General features: G+C 34.2%; 1 protein-coding gene across 1 annotated transcript in view; it reads right to left on the reverse strand.

Moving 5' to 3' along the window:
- Nucleotides 1-18,358, reverse strand: part of LOC128857441 (potassium voltage-gated channel protein Shaker) — a 186,123-nt gene that overhangs the window by 54,678 nt on the left and 113,087 nt on the right. The window contains exon 10 of the mRNA XM_054093199.1: nucleotides 9,240-9,369. Within this exon, the coding sequence (XP_053949174.1) occupies nucleotides 9,240-9,369 (130 nt within the window). The remainder of the gene's footprint in view (nucleotides 1-9,239; nucleotides 9,370-18,358) is intronic.

Raw genomic sequence — 18,358 nt, forward strand, 5'->3', positions numbered from 1 at the left:
ACATAAACTCAAGCTTAATGCGCCTTACAACGGAGTTTAGCTTCAACTTACAAACCAGTACTATTTTCAGGAAGTATGAGTTATGTCACTGCAGATCTTGATCTTAAGTTCTCGCCACCTTTTGCTAATTATTCAGTCTGTTACTTTAAGTATTTCAAAGACGTCCGATGGGAAAACCGTTCCGTGATTATACCTAAAGCAGTAAAGCATCCGAGCTACTGCCCAAATTCCAATCAGCTTTAATATCATTTTTAGTCTTTAAGCCTTTGGCTGGTTGTTTGGATAAAGTGGTGATTCATACAGAACCCAACTAGCGCTTACGCATCATTTTGTTGCCACATCCTCGTTACCAACTTGTTTAACGGTTACTTACAACATGACTATATCCAGTCTGCATGGTTTAAAGAGTTTATTAGGTTGTTGACGACTAAGCCAGACATTTCTTCGAAGCTCTCGAACAGTTTTTTGCCCAGAGTTGACACTCTCTCCTTTCATAGGGCATGACAGTTACAGAGAAAATGGAGGATTGTTTCCTTTTGTGAGGGATGCCCATTTCGCCCGCTTGTTCACCGATAGACCAAACGCCAGTTATGACTGCCGTGAGCCTGCAGGCATCCCTTCGCTTCATATTTGACAATGTTGACGTTTGTTAGTGGTTGCAGACGGACCATGAAGTTCTGCTAATTTTGCATGTCGTCTGGTCTCTCTATCTACAACACAATTTCCGATTTGTAGAAATTACATTCTTGATGGCACCCAGTGGTGTGAATACCGATTCGGCAAGAACGTTATTTATGGCAGATTTCTATCTATTCAGTTCATCTGCCTTTTCGTTACCTTCAATGTTCCGATGTCCCGGGACTCAGAGTAAGGTAACGTTATGGTTTTCACTCAAGGTGGTGGGGTTATTCCTACTTAATCCTACTACTTTTCCACCACTTTAGAGGTTGTTGTAGCCGAATCTAGTACCTAAATTGCAGCTTGGCTATATGAAAGAATAGAGATATTTCACTTAAAAGAGAAATCTGCGATTAGTAACCTAAAAGCTTCCTCAATTGCCAATACTTCCACCTGGAAGGCACTGCAGGAATTAGGAAGACGTGCAGATTTTTCAATACTAAGTATATGAAAATATATATCTGCTTCAATACCACAATTAATTTTAAGACCATCTAGAGACACTACAGTCTTGAAGTGTTTAGTGAGGATACTTTACTTCTTTCCTCCTGAAATGGAAAGAGAAGGGCAAAATTCCTATTGAATGTTACCGTCGGGATGATGTAATCAGTCCTCTCTGAGGTGTACTGGTCGCAATAATAGACTGGCATGACCATAAGTTTTTTCCTTCCAGCCTTCCCATTCTAAGCCGTAGATATAGAAAGTTTTCATCGAGCTACACAGTAGAGTGTTTGGATCTTTCGATTACGTTCTTGTAGGAAAGCTGACGACATATTCTTTTTTAAGGTAGTATTTGAATACTTCCTTTCCCTGCTTCTGGATAAGTGAGTCCGTGGTGGATCATCGAAGATGGAAGAAACTACTTAGGCTAATAATCGCGCAGTTCTCGATATGCTTGTATGTACGAGTAGATGATGCAGAATGAAAATATGGAAAATGTAGGCATTATATGATTTGATGGCAAGCGAAAATAAGGAAATGATGGAAATTCATGTATGATTTTGATTTACTCCTTTTCATGAACAGACATTTCTGTATATGTATAGTAAATTTTCCATTTAAAAATCTTATATTAAATATTAATTACATTTATGTACATAAAAACATTTACGAAATGAGCACATGATTAAATATTCATTAAAAAGGAAAGTAAAGTGAAATAAAATAAATGAATAAAATATGAACTAAGAAACGAAAACAAAAAAAAAAACACAAACAATGAAAAGTAATTTTCATTAAAACTGTATATTTTTCCATCAATTTAGTAAAAGAATAAATAATTTGAGGTTTTAGTATTCGCAATTTTCACTATAATATTTTTGTATTCATAATAAAGCATAAAAAATGCAAAACATGCCCACATGCACAGAACAAAATAAATGCTTTCTTTTAAGTTAATAAAAAATGCGCTCAAACCGCGTCTAAACATTTTTTGTGTAAGTTGATTGAGCAATAAACTTTGATTGTGAAGTGTTAAGAATGTAAAGTTTTATAAACAGTACTTTAATGTTTGAGTAAAAGTTAAAGAGAAGAGCCAGATAATTTTATATTTTCTCTAAAAGGGTTTGATTGAGCATGGAATCCTGTATTTGCCCAAAGGACCAAAGTGTTATCAATTTTTAAGGAACAGTGACTGGCGTAATCAGTCGTACTCACATATGAAGACCACTCTCACAAATGTTTATATAATATTTTAAGTTCTCAAAGGTTCGCCTGATTTTTAAAAAATTACTTATAAAGAGTGGCGAACAATGACCATTTCATGTATCGAGCCATGCACCAAGGCTTCTAGTGCGGAAAGTGCATGAAGAAGCTCTTTAAATTGAATATGTACATTAATACCGTGACGCACGGTCTGAAATGGCTGGAGATTTAGGTGAGCGTTGGTTCTTCTAGGTACGTCATGTACCTTAAACGCAACTCGAAATCATTTTCCGCCATGAATATCATCATGCAGTTGCTTAAAGATGACAAATATCATTCTTCTACCAATTAAAAAAATTAAAAAAAATAAATAATTGGCGCGGACACTTCTGTTAGGTGTTTGGCCGAGCTCCTTCTCCTATTTGTGGTGTGCGTCTTGATGTTGTTCCACAAATGGAGGGACCTACAGTTTCAAGCCGACTCCGAACGGCAGATATTTTTTATGAGAAGCTTATTCATGGCCGAAATACACTCGGAGGTTTGCCATTGCCTGCCGAGGGGCGACCGCTATTACAAAAATGTTTTTATTAATTTTGCTTTCACCGAGATTCGAACCAACGACTTCTCTGTGAATTCCGAATGGTAATCATGCACCAATCCATTCGGCTACAGCGGCCGCCAATTGCATTCTTCATTTAAATTTTCTTCTCTTAGCCCTTTCCAATTGAGGATTTGGTTGCAACTTCATATCTTCGTGTTCTTCGCAGTTGCCGTGAAAGACATCTGCGCCAAAACTCCTTTACTGTGTGTTTACTCAGTGAAGAAGAATAATGGAATCGTAGATGCTCGCTTGTACCCTCTGCATTGCCTGATTATTCATATCGTGTAAAACATACATCCTTTTCTAACAGAGTTTTTGAATGAAAATGAAGAGCGAACGATAGATATCACATTTAAATGTCCAAATTTCTAAAATTTCTTGTTCTCCTATCAAAGTGCGTTAAGTTACTCAGAGCAGAACGCAGTTACATAGCTCAATTTTACTGCCATAGCAAAATGAGTTTATGTTAACAGTTTTAGTCGCATTAAAAATGTAAACCTGTTTTTTTTCTTAAAGAAGCTTACAGGCGCACCTCGTGCCGTAGCCAGAGAATGCTAATAAAATGAGCAGCCGCAAATGTTAAATAACATTTTTTCATTAACATTTTCTGCCGTAACTATGCAAGCAAATAAGGGGCGCTTTACATAAGTTTTGTGTACTAAAATTTTCGTATGTAAAATTTAATTTTGCTTTAATTTTAGCATAAGTATATATTTTTTATAATAAACGCAGCAAACACTGCCATTTATTAGGAATAACAAATGCCGAAAAAGCAAAAGAAAAATATGAAACTTGCAGCTGAGGCTTTGTATATAAAAGTACAGGCAGCTTTGTTAAACACCTGTTAAATGTAAAGACAAATAAGCTGGTCGAATGCAACCAACAATCAGTTGTTTTAGTAAACTTGATTGAAGTGGTAACGCCTGATAGTTTTGATATGCAGCAGAGCTCTTAACTGCAGTTAAATTTCTAGTAGAAGTACTCTACTAAATAGAGAAATAAATGATTTTGAAGAAGATTTTGTGCTTCACTGATAACATTTGAGTGGCTAATGATTTCTTTCTGATGAGTTAATGGGCATAACAGCCGAAAATAAGACAGATATCTTCAAATACTGCTTTATTTGTTACTGAGTAAGCGAAAAGCATACAAAAAAAAAATTTTTTTATTCCTCACTTATGAAAGTGGACAATCATTTTAGATAAGGTGCGGTGAGAGGCTTTGATAAGACAACGATTAGGCGAAGAAGAGAGAAGTTAGAAGTATGTTTTCACACGTCCCTGTACTAAAACATAATATTTTCCAGTCAAACTCCTAGAAAAATGTGTCTAAAGTCAGCATTAATTTGCCTTATGAATGATTCATAGGCTGGCACAAAAACCAGGGGTAAAGCTTCTCCCATGTATATGTAATTCATGGGGCAAAGAACTTGTTAATGCCATTGGATAAGTGAGAGAGAAAGACAAAGAAAGAGATCATAAAGCAAAGAAGAGGCTCATTTAAGCTGAACAAATCTGCAGTAAGAATATTTACAGGGGTCGTGACTAAGCACTAAGCTGTTAAGCATTAATGCAGCAATCATTGCGTTCAAGTATTTCATGCGATAGGCATGAATGTTGTTGAAAACGATTGAAAGGATGGACTTATAGCTGGTTTTCCAATAACGAGTGTTATTTTGAATAGCCCGCTATTTCGGTAGGTGCCACTCTTGAAGCTGCCATTTTTTGATATTTGACAAGTAGGAACTACGCCATTAATAAAAATGGAGCGACGCACGCTTAAACAACGCATTGAAATGATTAAAATTCACTATAAAAATGGCGAAAATTTGGCAGACGACTCGTAAAATTCGAACATTTTTGGGTCATCGTGAAGCACCTTGTCAGAGCGCAATACAGAGATTGGTAAACAAATTCGAGCTGTTGGGACAAGTTGGTGAAGTGAAGAATAAAACCCGTGCACGTTGCTCAAGAACAGCCAAAATTATTGCTGTTGTAGCCGAAAGTGTTGAAGAAAACCCAGGTTTGTCCATTCCTCGTCGTTCTTGTGGAATTAAGCATTCCACAAACGTCATTACACAGTATTTTGCATAAAGATTTGGGTCTTAAGGCTTATGAAGTCCAGTTAACACAAGAACTCAAGCCGTTCGATCACCAACAACGTCGTGTCTTTGCTGATTGGGTCGTTAAAATGCATGCAAATGATCCGGTTTTCCATCGAATAATCATCTTAAGTGATGAGGCCCATTTCCACCGTCGGTGGCTTCGTCAGCAAGCAAAATTGTCAGATCTGAGGCTCAGAAAATCCAAGAGTTATTGTTGAAAAGCCTCTTCATCCTCAACGTGTGACTGTTTGATGCGATTTATGGTCCGGCGGAGTCATTGGACCTTAATTTTTCGAAAATGAAGCTCGAACAACAGTTACGGTGAGTGGATTGCGCTATCGAGACATGATTAACGATTTTTCATGGATGGTATTTTGGATGGCATTGATCTGGACAACGTTTATTTTCAACAAGACGGCGCTACGTGTCACACAAGCAACGAAACCATTGATCTTTTTCGGGAAAATATCTCCAAAAACACCTTTTATTGGAAAACCCTTTAGTAATTAGGTTTAGAGCACCCATTGCACTTAAACTCAGTTTCACTAACAGAACTTGTTTCAACAGTATGCTAAAAGTTTTAAATTTCTACGGAAATGTAATTTACAGGAGTTTTAATTACTCAGAACTTAGGACAAGGAAAATGAGCTTAGGCAAAGCAACCCAACTCGAACAAAAATTATACTCGAATTATAATGTACAGACTGGTAGAATTTTATGGAAAAGCATAAGCCCATCAAGGGCTTGTATAGTTGCTTGGAGAGTTACATTTATGTCCTGATGAAGTTCGTGAACGGGTAAGGGCGAAAATTATTCAAAATAGCATGTGCCAATATTTTCAGGTTGTAGGTTGCCGGTTGTAACTTAAGGGATAAGTTTAAAGGAACCTGCTTTGTTCACAGGAATTGAGAATCTTTCACTCGTAAAATACGAAGTTAACTTAACAAGTGAAGCCTCTTGATCATTTGAAGTGCGAACATTTTGCCAGATAGCCAAATTTTTGCTCGAAAAAAATACACGAAAAAACACGAAATTGGCAACGTTCTGACCGATATGTGTGGAAGAGTGGGGGAAAATTAGTTCCTAGGAATCGATTTAATTTAACACGTTTCCTATTGGGTGGTTGGTTGAAGTAGTGATTCATGCAGAATCCAACTAGCGCCTACGCAACATTTTGTTGCCACATCCTCGCAACCAACTTGTTTAATGGTTATTTACAGCATGACTATATCCAGTCTGTGCGGTTTAAGAACCTTATTAGGTTGTTGACGTCTAAGTCAGACAGTTGTTCGAGACTGTTGTTGGTTGTTGTTGTTGTTGTAGCAGCAAAAACATTCCCCATAAATGTACGGGGAGAGCTGCTCGAGTGACAGTCCTTGACCGGATATGTGGTAAATCCGGGTCGTTCCATTAACATAGAACCGACTGTCGGGGGAGACTCTTGAACAGTGATTTGCCAGGGGTTGACATTCTCTCTTTCCATATGGCAGGGAATTCACAGAGTTCACATTCTAAATCTATGAGAATATACACCAGCTCCAACGCCACAATCCAATTTTGAACCATTTATATATTATTAACTGTAGTGTCGAAGTTGTTTAGTAGTAGAAGTCCCTTATTCCCGATGATGGAAAGAGAGTAACAAAATTCCTATGGAATGCTATCGTTGGGATGATGTAATCAGTCCTCACCGAGTTTAACTGAGTTTGTCGCATTAATAGACTGGCATGCCAATAGGTTTTTTCCCTCCAGCGCCCCGCTTCATTTAACCTACATAAATACAATCTTGGTAGCAGAGTGGAGATTTAGCGGAGTGACATGTGTCAATGCATTAGGAGACTCTCTAGGACATGAGCTAGATCCACCGAACGTAATTGCGTAGGCTGATCTGTGGTTCTGCTAGGTAGTTTGTAAGGTAATCTCTTCGCAGAGCTTTCCACCAAACTACCCGAACCGTTTGATGAAATTGGTCGTATAACCGCTTTATGCAACCCTAAAGTATACTCAGGTTGAAGACCTCATCTTCCTCCAAGCATACGTTTGCAGCCATACATGGCTATTTCTGCTTTCCTTACCCGTTCTTCCACGTTCAGTTGCCAGCTAAGTTCCGAGTCCAAGATTACAACTAACTTTGCGCTGGATGAAATTGGGAAAGTTTGTACATTAATTAGTGGTAGGGTAAAATTGGGTACCTTGTATTTTATAAAGACGTGAAATAAATTTTAGTCCGATATCTCAATTATTTCGTCTTCTGTACACCCTTTTTGGGTGCTTGACCGAACACCTTCGCGTATTAGTGGCGTGCGTTCTGTTATTGTTTCACAAATGGAGGGAATTGCAGTTTCAAGCCGAGTCTGAACGGCAAATATTTTTTTTTTTAGGAAGCCCAGAATTGGTAACTTCAACTTTTCTTTTGAAATATAAGGTTTTCCAATAACAGGTGTTATTGGTGAATGGATTGCGCTATTGAGAGTTGATTCGCAATTTTTTATGGCCGAAATTGGAAGGTACTGATCTGGACAACGTTTATTTTCAACAAGACGGCGCTACGTGCCCCACAAGCAACAAAACCATTGATCTTTTACGGGAAAAGTTTCCGAACCGTGCTATCTCTTGAATAGGTGATCATAATTGGCCACCGAGATCTTGCGATTTAACACTTTGTAACTTTTTTCTTTGAGGCCACCTGAAAGAGAAGGTCTACGCCAACAGCCAAGTGTAGATTCAAGACCTCCAAGATGGAATTCCTGAGGTTATCGAGGACATAGGGCAGCCACTTTGCACTTTGCAAATCGGTTATGGACAATTTCATGAAAAGGATATTGTCCTGTAAGCGTGGTCGTGGTGGTCATTTGCCTTATTTATTTTCCACTATAAACAGCATACCTTCCTCTTTATAATGAAATAAACATCCGAATATATCCAAAAATAGCATTTTTCTTTGAATATCAAAATAACACCTCTGTTTGGAAAACCTTATATTTTCCACGCTGAAAAAACTACTGTTTCTTAAATGAAATAAATTTCCGAACACCAAAATATTAGTGCCTTGTAATTGATTTGGGTGGTTGTACAAGCGATTCCTTATATATTGTACAAAGCTTTGGAAAAAAGTATATGTCTAATGTTGAAAATTTGCATTCACAGAAAATTGATATAATTCATAAAAATTAGAGTTACTTGTATGTAGAGTTCATAATAACAGCATTCTCTAAATCAACGTGTGAGCTCAGCATAATAGGTGAAAACTATGTGAACGCGCATGAACGAAGGAAATGCAGAAGGTTGATGCAGAATGCAAGAAAAACAAACAAATGCAGTATTGTTGTGCACACCTGCCTGCTTGTGTGTATCGACGTTTCAGTGTGTGAGGGAGTGAATGTTAACAATTGCAGATGCGTGTGAAGGGAGAGGGCAGAAATGTAATCGAATGGAATCATGGAAGCTTTGCGAATATTGTGAATGAGAAAATGAAAAATGATTTTGATGTAATCGGGTGAGTGTCATTTGAGCTGTACAATATGTATGTGTGTGAGTATGTATGAGTGCGTTTCTCTGTTGAATGTGGCGATAATTGTGGCGCGATGCATGTAAGTAAGTACCGAGTGTAAGTATGTATAAATGCAAATGTGTGAACATTTTAGACAAATGGCTGTAGGATTCGATAATTGAGAAGATGCGATTGCGATGCCAATGAATTCGAATGAAAATTTACGTTTTTGAAATTTGAAATTGTAACGTGATAACTGTAATTTTTTTTTTTTTGGTTTTGTGAACACTAAATTTAACTGAAATAAGTATTTACGCTATATCAATAAACGATTTGCAAAGTTTTGCAAAAATTTTGCAAAATAAAAAGAAATACAAACTAAGCTTGCGGGTGAGTTGGCGCAAGAAAAAATGAAATGTAGCGGCAAAATAGATTTACAGAGTTTCCGTATGATGCATTTTCGCATAGTATAACAAATTTTTTTGTTTGGCATTTGTTTATTGATATTTTGAAATATTTCCCAAATTTTGCTATTTGCACATATTTTTCACACCTTTACTTTTTGCCACCCTATTTCATTTCTTCAGAAAGCAAAATAAAGTTTGCATTTCTTGATCTCGATATCCGAAAAAATATACTCAGCAAATGAACTTATGCGAAAAGTTAAAAAAAAAAATGTAAATAGTAAGTGAAAATATTTATTATTAGTAGATATTGCATACGTCATGTCACCATATCCAACGGTTGTCATGGTAACGACAGCCCACCAAAATGCATCGGGTATGGACTTGAAGAAGGAATTTTCGCTTCCAGCTTCCGCAAAATAAACCGCCGATGAGAAGAGTACAACGCCTAGAATCAAACAAATCTGTTGGTTTCTTCGCTTTGGTTGTTTTGAAAGAAAAAGGGGATGCATATTTTTGGAATCAGCAGAGGAGGATACAGGAGTGGGCGCAAGAGGAGCAGGAATAAGCATTGAAATGGTAGCAAAACGCGCAGGGATGTGTGGAGGAAAGGGAAGGAAAGGGTTGTTGGTTTTTTTATTTTTTATTGTTTTTTTAATGAACAGGTAATTGTGTCAGGATTAGTCGGAATTAGCGCTTGAGCTAGTTGATTGAATACAAGCTTTTTTTCTGTTAATTTTACTGTTAAGTATTCAAGGATTAGGCGGGTTTTGTGGATGGCTTGGATGAAAGAATTATTATTTTTTGAGTTAGTTGTTCTGTAGTGGCAGTTTATAATTTCTTTAGCGTTGATGTTGGTACTGTTAGTGGCGCTGATGGTTTCTGGTGTACAAAACTGTGAGTAATGTTAGGATTATTTATTTCCATATAGGTTTTGAGTGAGTTGATCAAAATGTTTGTAGTTTTTGTAGTTGGGTCTTTATTTTATATTGCAAGCAGTTTGCCGCAAATCTAAACTTCGCATTGTTGTTGGCCATATTTGGTGCGGGAAGAGTTTCGTATTTTGGTTTAGACTACAACTTAAATTTTGTAGTCTGGTTTAAGGGTTTAATTTTTTAATTTTATGTTTGTTAATAATGACTGAAGTTCTACTTGATTTGACAACAAAATGATGAATTTGAAATTCGTAAGTAAATGATAAGCAGATTATTGTTTCTTTTAGTATATATTTTTTGCTATTTTAGTTATATGAGACCATCCCAAGCAGAATTTAATGGAAAACTTGAGTTTGAAAGTCTCTAATTTTATTGATAAATATTAAAAAAAATTTTATTTTTTTTTTAGTTACATTAGCAAAATAGTTTTAAACGGAAAGTGAAAAAAGCAACTAAAGATAACTAAAAACATTTAAAATGAGTAGTAAAGACATTTGTTTGATTTATAAATGACGTGTGAGAAGGCTATGGAGTAAATGAGAAACGTTTCGCTAGCTGGCGCGAACGAATTACCGACATAACAGCAAGCAAAAGAACAAAGTCCGAAATTTCGAAAAAAATCCCAAGACTTTTCACCTTAAAATTCACAAATATATAAGTAATGCATAGTTCTTAAGGGGATAGATACCTGTAAAATTTCGAAAAAAAAATTTTTTTTCCATAAAATATTAATCCTTTAAGAAAATATCAAACAATTATAGAACGTTAGTTTAAGTATTTCTTATATTATAGATTGTCAACCGTGACGACTCTATTCTTTGCGTTCGAGCGCTGGGAGAGGCATAGTTACCTTGTATTCAAACTTTAAACGCGTTTTTCTCAAAACTATATTTTTCGAATTGGCGTACACGATAACTCGAAAAGTTATTGACCGATCTCCCTGAAATTTTGCATACATCTTTTCTATGTGAATTTACAAGTTTTCGAAAATTTTTCGAAAAAATAATTTTTTCGAAGCAAAAATAGTAGGAAAATTTGCCCCAAAATTATTTTTTTTTTGAAGCATTTTATTCCGCGATTTTTTTTTTGTTTTTAATTCATATGGAAATTATGACATTAATAAACAAACAAAAAAGTTGGTTCTTTTTCATTCAGGTCACTGACGCCGATGCTACAATGCCCGACGATTTAGAATCCCCGCTGCGACCTTCCTGGAAGAATTGAGTGTACATCCGCCATTTTAAATGATTAAAAAAAAAAAGATTATATTATTTTAATTTTGAAAAAAAGATATTGACTTCTTCATTTTAAATAATTTTATTGAAAATCAGGGAAAATATGGCCGTTTACAGGTATCTGTCCCCTTAAGTTACATAATGTGAGAAGGCTATAAAGAATCAATATCGAAGGTTTAAGATTCTGAATTTGAACTGCAACCTAAATGCAAGGTACCTTAGATTCGTTGCTTCTCTGCTCGTTACGTTTGGGCTCTTCCCGCTTTACGAAAAAATTGCATACGAAGGCAACAGCAAGATTCGCCGCTAGCGAGTATGGTTATACCTCAAAAAACTGCTATGACTCACTACTTTCAATGCTGCCAGATTTTTCTTACGACAATCAGGCGAGTTTCATTAGACCACGTTCACACAGCGCACATTTTGTTGTTTCACTTTTGCGAATTCTCTTTTGCTGTTGTACAACGTTGAGACGAGCGAGAGCACAAACGGTCTTGACAGAGCACGAACATCACAAGTAACGAGTTGAAGCAACAAATGTTTCCCTGTAAGAACGCGGTCTTACTAATACTCAATAACTGCTTACAAACAGATATAAAATTTGGGCAATCTTTTCCAGTGCTACCAGTTGCTTCATCTATTCGCCACTTTGTAACGCTTGGCGAATTGAAGACGCTTACATATTAATTACTAATAGTGCTAATAAGAAGAAACAAAGGATTCAAGGAGATTTAAATCCGGACTGATCCGAAATTAAAGAATAGTCGATTTATAGAAGCACTCTAATACTAAAATAAACAAAAAAAAAAAAAAAAATGAAACGAAAATAAAACGAAAATTCAGCTAGCTAATGAACGATAGCCGACTAACTTTGCCATGAGAGGTAGATAACATTGCAGCTACTACCAAAAGGCTACTAGACAACATTTTCTGAAAACCAACAAATTATTCGGATTACCCTGTCCGATAACGTTATGAAAGACAAAATGAGAAAAGTATTTAGTACTTCGGGAGCATTGCGAAAACCTTCGTACTTATTTCGAGAGAAGTTGGAAAATCCAAATATGCAGTTCTTTATTACCAAAATTTTCTCAGAAAGTATAACAAATTGCAGTATAAAGTTGCAATTTTCAAATATAGAAGTTTTATACTTGATAATTCCTCGACATAATATGCCAATGGATATTGCATAATTATTAATTAAAAATATGAAAACATCGTTCTTTAATGGTTTTCAAATATTAATCATTTAACCGTTTTGCCATAAAAGACTGAGGGCGAACATGAACGAATTATACGACCTTCAGTTTCGCCAGCAGTATGAAACGCCGATGCAATTTAGAATATTTATATTAAACACAATCCCACGAATATTTCTAATGTCATATTAAGTGGAAGACGAATTTAGAAACAAACTAAAAATAACAAACGCAGTAACAGAACTCAATATAATCCCAAATCCAGATCGTCAGGATTAGTTGATAAACTAAGAAATTACAAGCAGTTCATGTTAACACAGCTATGTTAAGATTTTCGCCACGATACTTACACAAGTATTTGTCTTAACAGTGGAGTTAACATGGGAAATTCTCAGCTCTCCACGTAACATTTTTGCTTTAAAGTTACGCTTTTAACATAGTCTGTGTAAAGTTGGGGTGTAGGAAGTTACTCACAGAATGGTAACAGATGGTGCCACATTTAATCCGCCCTGTGCTAGAGCTGCCAAGTTTTCCTTTTCTTTTCTTCGCATATTCAAAGGGTGGCGTTTTCTTTTCTCAAAACTGTTGTACTCGCACCAGGCGAATGTTGCGCATATTCTAATCTCTACAAAAAGTGGCATTGTTCAGCTGTTTTTTTAGTTTTACCTATGTATGCAAGTTCGTTCAAAGTACGAATTGGGTGGCAGAGATGGTGACATCTCTAAAACCCAACTAATTAAAGAGGGGGCAGCTAAAATTTTGAAAAGGGTCCTCCATTCCCTCATTTTCCCACAGACCCCTGGGAAGCCGTTTGAAAATGGTGCAGGAAACCCCATTTCAGCAGAGAAAATGTGAAGTTGCTTAGGCCAAAAATACCCACATAAAATTACCTTCCATTTGATTTATAATTTGTTAAGAGTATAAGAAAGTGCAAGAAACAAATAAGCGAATAATGCCGCAGCCTCATACTTGTATCAAAGATGCTTACTGGATTTTTATCTGTGGATATTTTAGAGTCTGACCACTCAACGTTTAAATGACCAGAATTGATTTTACTTAATAAATTGCAATTAAATAGTTTAAACTAAAACAAAAAAATAAATAATAATTAATGCTATCAATAAAAAAATTATAAGTTAACTGACTGTTGTTTTAAGGCAGAATAAAAAAACGTATATTTCGAAGCGGGTTCATTAATTAATTTGTGTATATAAACCTTTAAATTTGGTTTTAAATTAAAGTTAGGGATCTTACTGCAAGCAGGCGTTTGGTTCGGATCATCCATTTGGATACAAAGATCCGGAATCATCGGGTAATGAACCAATCCGTTCCGAAAAATTGTGTTAAAAAAAAATTTAAGTAAAATCTATTTGACTCTATTCGTTCGATTCAATATTAAATTTTATATTACTATATTAAATATGATAATTTATGGAAATGTTGAATTTTTCTGATTCTCATATGAAACATACAACATTTTCATAAGGCAATATTTTCGTAATGTCGGCATACAATGAGGGAATTTTGTTTCTTGTTTTTCGCGAAAATAATAGTTTATCGAAAAAATTGGTAGATATACAGAAATCAATCTTTTGGCGACTGAACGGAAATTATTGATTGTGAACTGCCTTTCTTATTCTGTAATAAATGTACAGAATCCTCTATGGTTGATGCTGTTAATTCAATATCTCAGGCCCGAAACAGAATAGTAGCGGGTCAACGGGCAACAGATTGACGGGTGGTGATCAGCTGATCCAATTCCGACGAAAATTTGAGCACCTATTGCAGAAGGACAGTTTTCAACTGACATTTTGTGGTGATAATAAAATTAATTTTGTAGTGAAATCTTTTGTTTGTTATGTTAAAAAAAAGTTACAAAAAAAAATATGTTACAAAACAAATGTTAAAAAAAAATGCTACAAAAAAAAACTTATTTCTCAACTATTGCAAAAAAAAAATTACTTCTAAACTATTGATATTTTGCCATTTTGCTTTGAAATTTTGAAATTTTGGTTTCCTGTGCAAATGGAATATTATTTGCTTGTTATTTGCCTGTTGTTGCTTGTCAGCAAAAAAGCAATCCTGAACCGTCAACCCATCAGAGAAAATATAAATGAATCTAATTATTTTGTCGCCGTAAAAATAACCGACGGCAAGACATCTGTCACAGCCGCAATTCTGTGCAATTTTGCGCTATTAAATGTGTTCTAATTTTGACAGCGACTATCCGTCAAGCCGTTACCCGTTACCCGCTGTCCGCGGCAATTCTGTTCAAGGGATTATGTCAACAAGCCTTCCAACTTTTAAAGTTACTTTTTACTTGTTGAGTGCTCAAAATTCACTCTAAAAAATACACTTTAGAATTCGCATTTTTTCCTGATATGAAATATGGTGATACGATGCAAAGCATAGTTCCAATTTCGAGAATCTGCGTTAAAAAAAAAAATGCTTTTAAATTTTAATTCAAATTTAAATTCAAAAACAAAAAATTATCACTCTGTTCTGCTTGGGCTAAAGTGTATTCATGCAACCAAAAACAAAATATATAAATAGACAATAAAATCTGTTAGTTGTGTCGAAAAAATTTAACGAATTAAAAAAAAAATAAAAAGTAATAAGAATTTGTAAGGAAAGCAATTTCGTACGAACTCAAATTAATACCACAAAATATTCATTAACACAACACGCACACACACACACACAGGTATTTTTATACAATTAATATTTAAATTGTACTTTTTATCACATTCATTTGATATAAGGAAATAAATATTTTACAATTTACACACAACCAAAAAAAATAAACCGAAAATATTACAATTATAATACGTACATAACTGCCGAACAACGAAACAACAACGAAGGTAGCCACAGTGTGACACATATGCACCACAATTACATGGTGACACTGAGGCACAGAAAGTTATTGCTTATTTATATTTTGTATTTATATATATATTTTTTAAATTGCTGCAAATGTGTTGAAATTAAAACACTTAAATGTTAAAAAAATATTTAAAACGAGTAGTTGTTACACAAATAGATTTGATAGCTTGAAAAATATATTGAAATGAAGTGATAGCCGTAGTGAAAATACAGACTCTTCACAACAAAGTAGCATAAGGAAATGCGAACGAAAAAGTATAGAAATATTCTTAGTATATAGCACATAATATGTATTTGTCAGGGACGGCAATCAATAGAAAAAAAAAATATTATAATGATTTTACAGCTTTTGCACATTTAAATTGATGATAAAGATTTATGCTCTTTTGTAAGATTAAATTGACTTGTGATTATTTTTTTATTAAACATAATAATTTTTTTATGTCTACTTGGCATTTTCTCATATTTTTTTTGCCTCGCTTAATGACATATTTCAATATTTTTTCGGTGTGTGCTTCTTTTCGCAATTATCCAAGTTTTAAATAGCAACATTACTTATGTAAGCACAAATGTAAATATTCAATGAAAGAGGCTAGATTGTAAAATTACAAATAATTCAATTGGTAGCTGTTTGTTCGATTGTGGATGTCAAGAATTCAATTGAAAGTGAGAAAAGGAAAACTAAACTAAGTTGTTATCGTACAAGAAGATGCAATGCCGAAATAAGCAAGACGATCAATCCTTCGTAATTCTTTATTTCTTTATTTGCTTCTACTACTTAGTTTTAGCCTCTTGGATCACAATTATTACTTCACCCAGTTATGCTTAATTAACTATTTATAGCATTTTGTCTTTAAAAAATTCTTGATGAAATTCATCAAACAATTCCATGAAACGTGTAAATAAATATCCACTGTTTTGTGGCTAGACAAAGGACCTGTGTTGCCGTACTAGGCAGCTAAAGTTTAAATTTACACTGCGTAAAGTAATACATCCAGTAAAAACAGAAGCAAAACTAGATTGAGTTAAAGATCTATTTTACAAAAGCATACACTCGCTTGTATCGACTCTAAAGTTATGTTGCTTATGTTGATTTTTAAAGAACAAAGCTTTATGATTGTTTCCGTCCCTGACATTATATTCACTTTAAATATAATTATTTGTTTTCTATTTATAAAAATTTGTTTTTCCGCTTTCATTATACCTCATATCACCATATCCCACCGTGGTCATGGTGACCACTGCCCACCAAAATGCGTCTGGAATAGATTTGAAGAAGGACATTTCGGCACCAGCTTCCGCAAAGTAAACCGCCGATGAGAATAGCACGATGCCTACGTTACGGCACACAAGGTACGTCGCCACGAGCATTATTTGTATGCCCGAGTTTAAGGCAATAGTCGATGGCAAAAATATAATTCAAATTAATGCAATGCGAAGAGAATTTGTATCAGGGACAGGCGGTAAATTGATGAATGGAGGAAAATGTTAAAATGATTAGTACGATTGCAATTTTTAATGGAAAAATTATAAATAAGTCAAGTCTAAAATATAATATTTTCATTAATTCATCATAAAATAAAATTTTTTACATATTTTGATATGCAAAAATATGTTTTTAGGTTTGCGCTTAAATTCTGCTTGGAATTTTTTAGAAATTATTTTTATACATATAAACTAAAGTATTATTATTATTACATGTATAAAGTGGCTTTAAGCGCTGAAAATCTATGAGCATGAAATTATAAGAGATCTACTGCAAGTTTATGATTTTCTTTTTATTAAAATATAAAATTTTACGCTGGCGTACCCTGTACTTATTGAATAACGACTAAAGCGCTAAAGTGCACATTGGCTCCACAAGCTAAACTACTACTTTTTGCGGCAGCTTTTGACGTCATTAAACACTACAATATTTTATGTAACATTTAAAATATATTCGTATCGAAATACTATACTTTTAGCTAACTACATAAACCCAAACCGAAAATACGTAATTAAAATTTCAGTCACAAGTTAAATTGAACATTTCGGTAAAAGTAAGTACATAAAAATTAAGGCAAATATAATATTTACTAAATACTATTTTAATATTTTTATAGCTAACTATACTACAAAGTAAAATATGAAAAACTTTGAAAACTTTGTGCACTCATTAACAAATAACTAAGAGCGGCTTAGGGCAAAAAATGGTGGGATAGTAAAAAAATAGTTTTAAATATAATTATTTTGTATATGATAATATCTTTCTTAATTTCAGGTTAACTAAAGGTGCAACTCATAGAAAAATGTCAACTAAAATGTTGTAAAATATAGATGTAATTTTATTTCATATTAATTTTTTGACTAATATTTAGTATTCATAGCAAATTTTTCATACAAACAATTTCAATGATTTATACTGAACCTTTTTTAAGAATAGTATTTGGTATATTATTGCGCTGGAAATAAACTAAGAATATTTTTTTTAATATTTCTCTACAATAAAACGTTTAGCTGGCAATCTTTTTCATATGTACATCACGTGCCGAATTTGTAAGTTCCTATGCATTTGTTTTAAGAAGTACACTGAAGCGATTCGAAACGTTTCTGGGCGTAATTTATATTTTAAGTAGCTCTACTATGTTTTTGTATATATTTTTATGCTCGTTTAAGTATTTTGTATTTGTATTTGTAAATATTTTAACGCTTGGCAAATGTATAACGCTTGACTACTTTGTTAAATTTTTATAACATAGATATATTTAGCGTCACGAAGAAACACATTAGCTAAACTCTACAGCACAAGCAATAATTCACAAAATATTTATTTATTTAAAGTACATGAATTTTGTATCAACAGTTTAAGAATAGGAAATCAGAGTTTTGATGTGAGGAAGAAGTCCGTCAGTGTATCTAACGTACGTTATTGTCAGGTATAAAAATGTTAATTATTGCTGTTATGCATGAATTATTACCAGAGAATGTTAATCAGGGGCAATGAATGTTAACATAAAAGAGAATGTTAATCAGGGGCAATGAATGTTAACTTAAAAGAGAATGTTAATCAGGGGCAATGAATGTTAACATTCTCTGCTACTCGTACACCTTGTAATCTGTTATAACTATGTAAACTATGTACATGATTTGAAAACTAGATAGGTTTGCATACAGCTTGCGCTCGTGCTTATTTTCAGCAATCT

The sequence above is a fragment of the Anastrepha ludens genome, chromosome 3, assembly GCF_028408465.1.
Source record: "Anastrepha ludens isolate Willacy chromosome 3, idAnaLude1.1, whole genome shotgun sequence".
Classification (NCBI taxonomy): domain Eukaryota; kingdom Metazoa; phylum Arthropoda; class Insecta; order Diptera; family Tephritidae; genus Anastrepha; species Anastrepha ludens.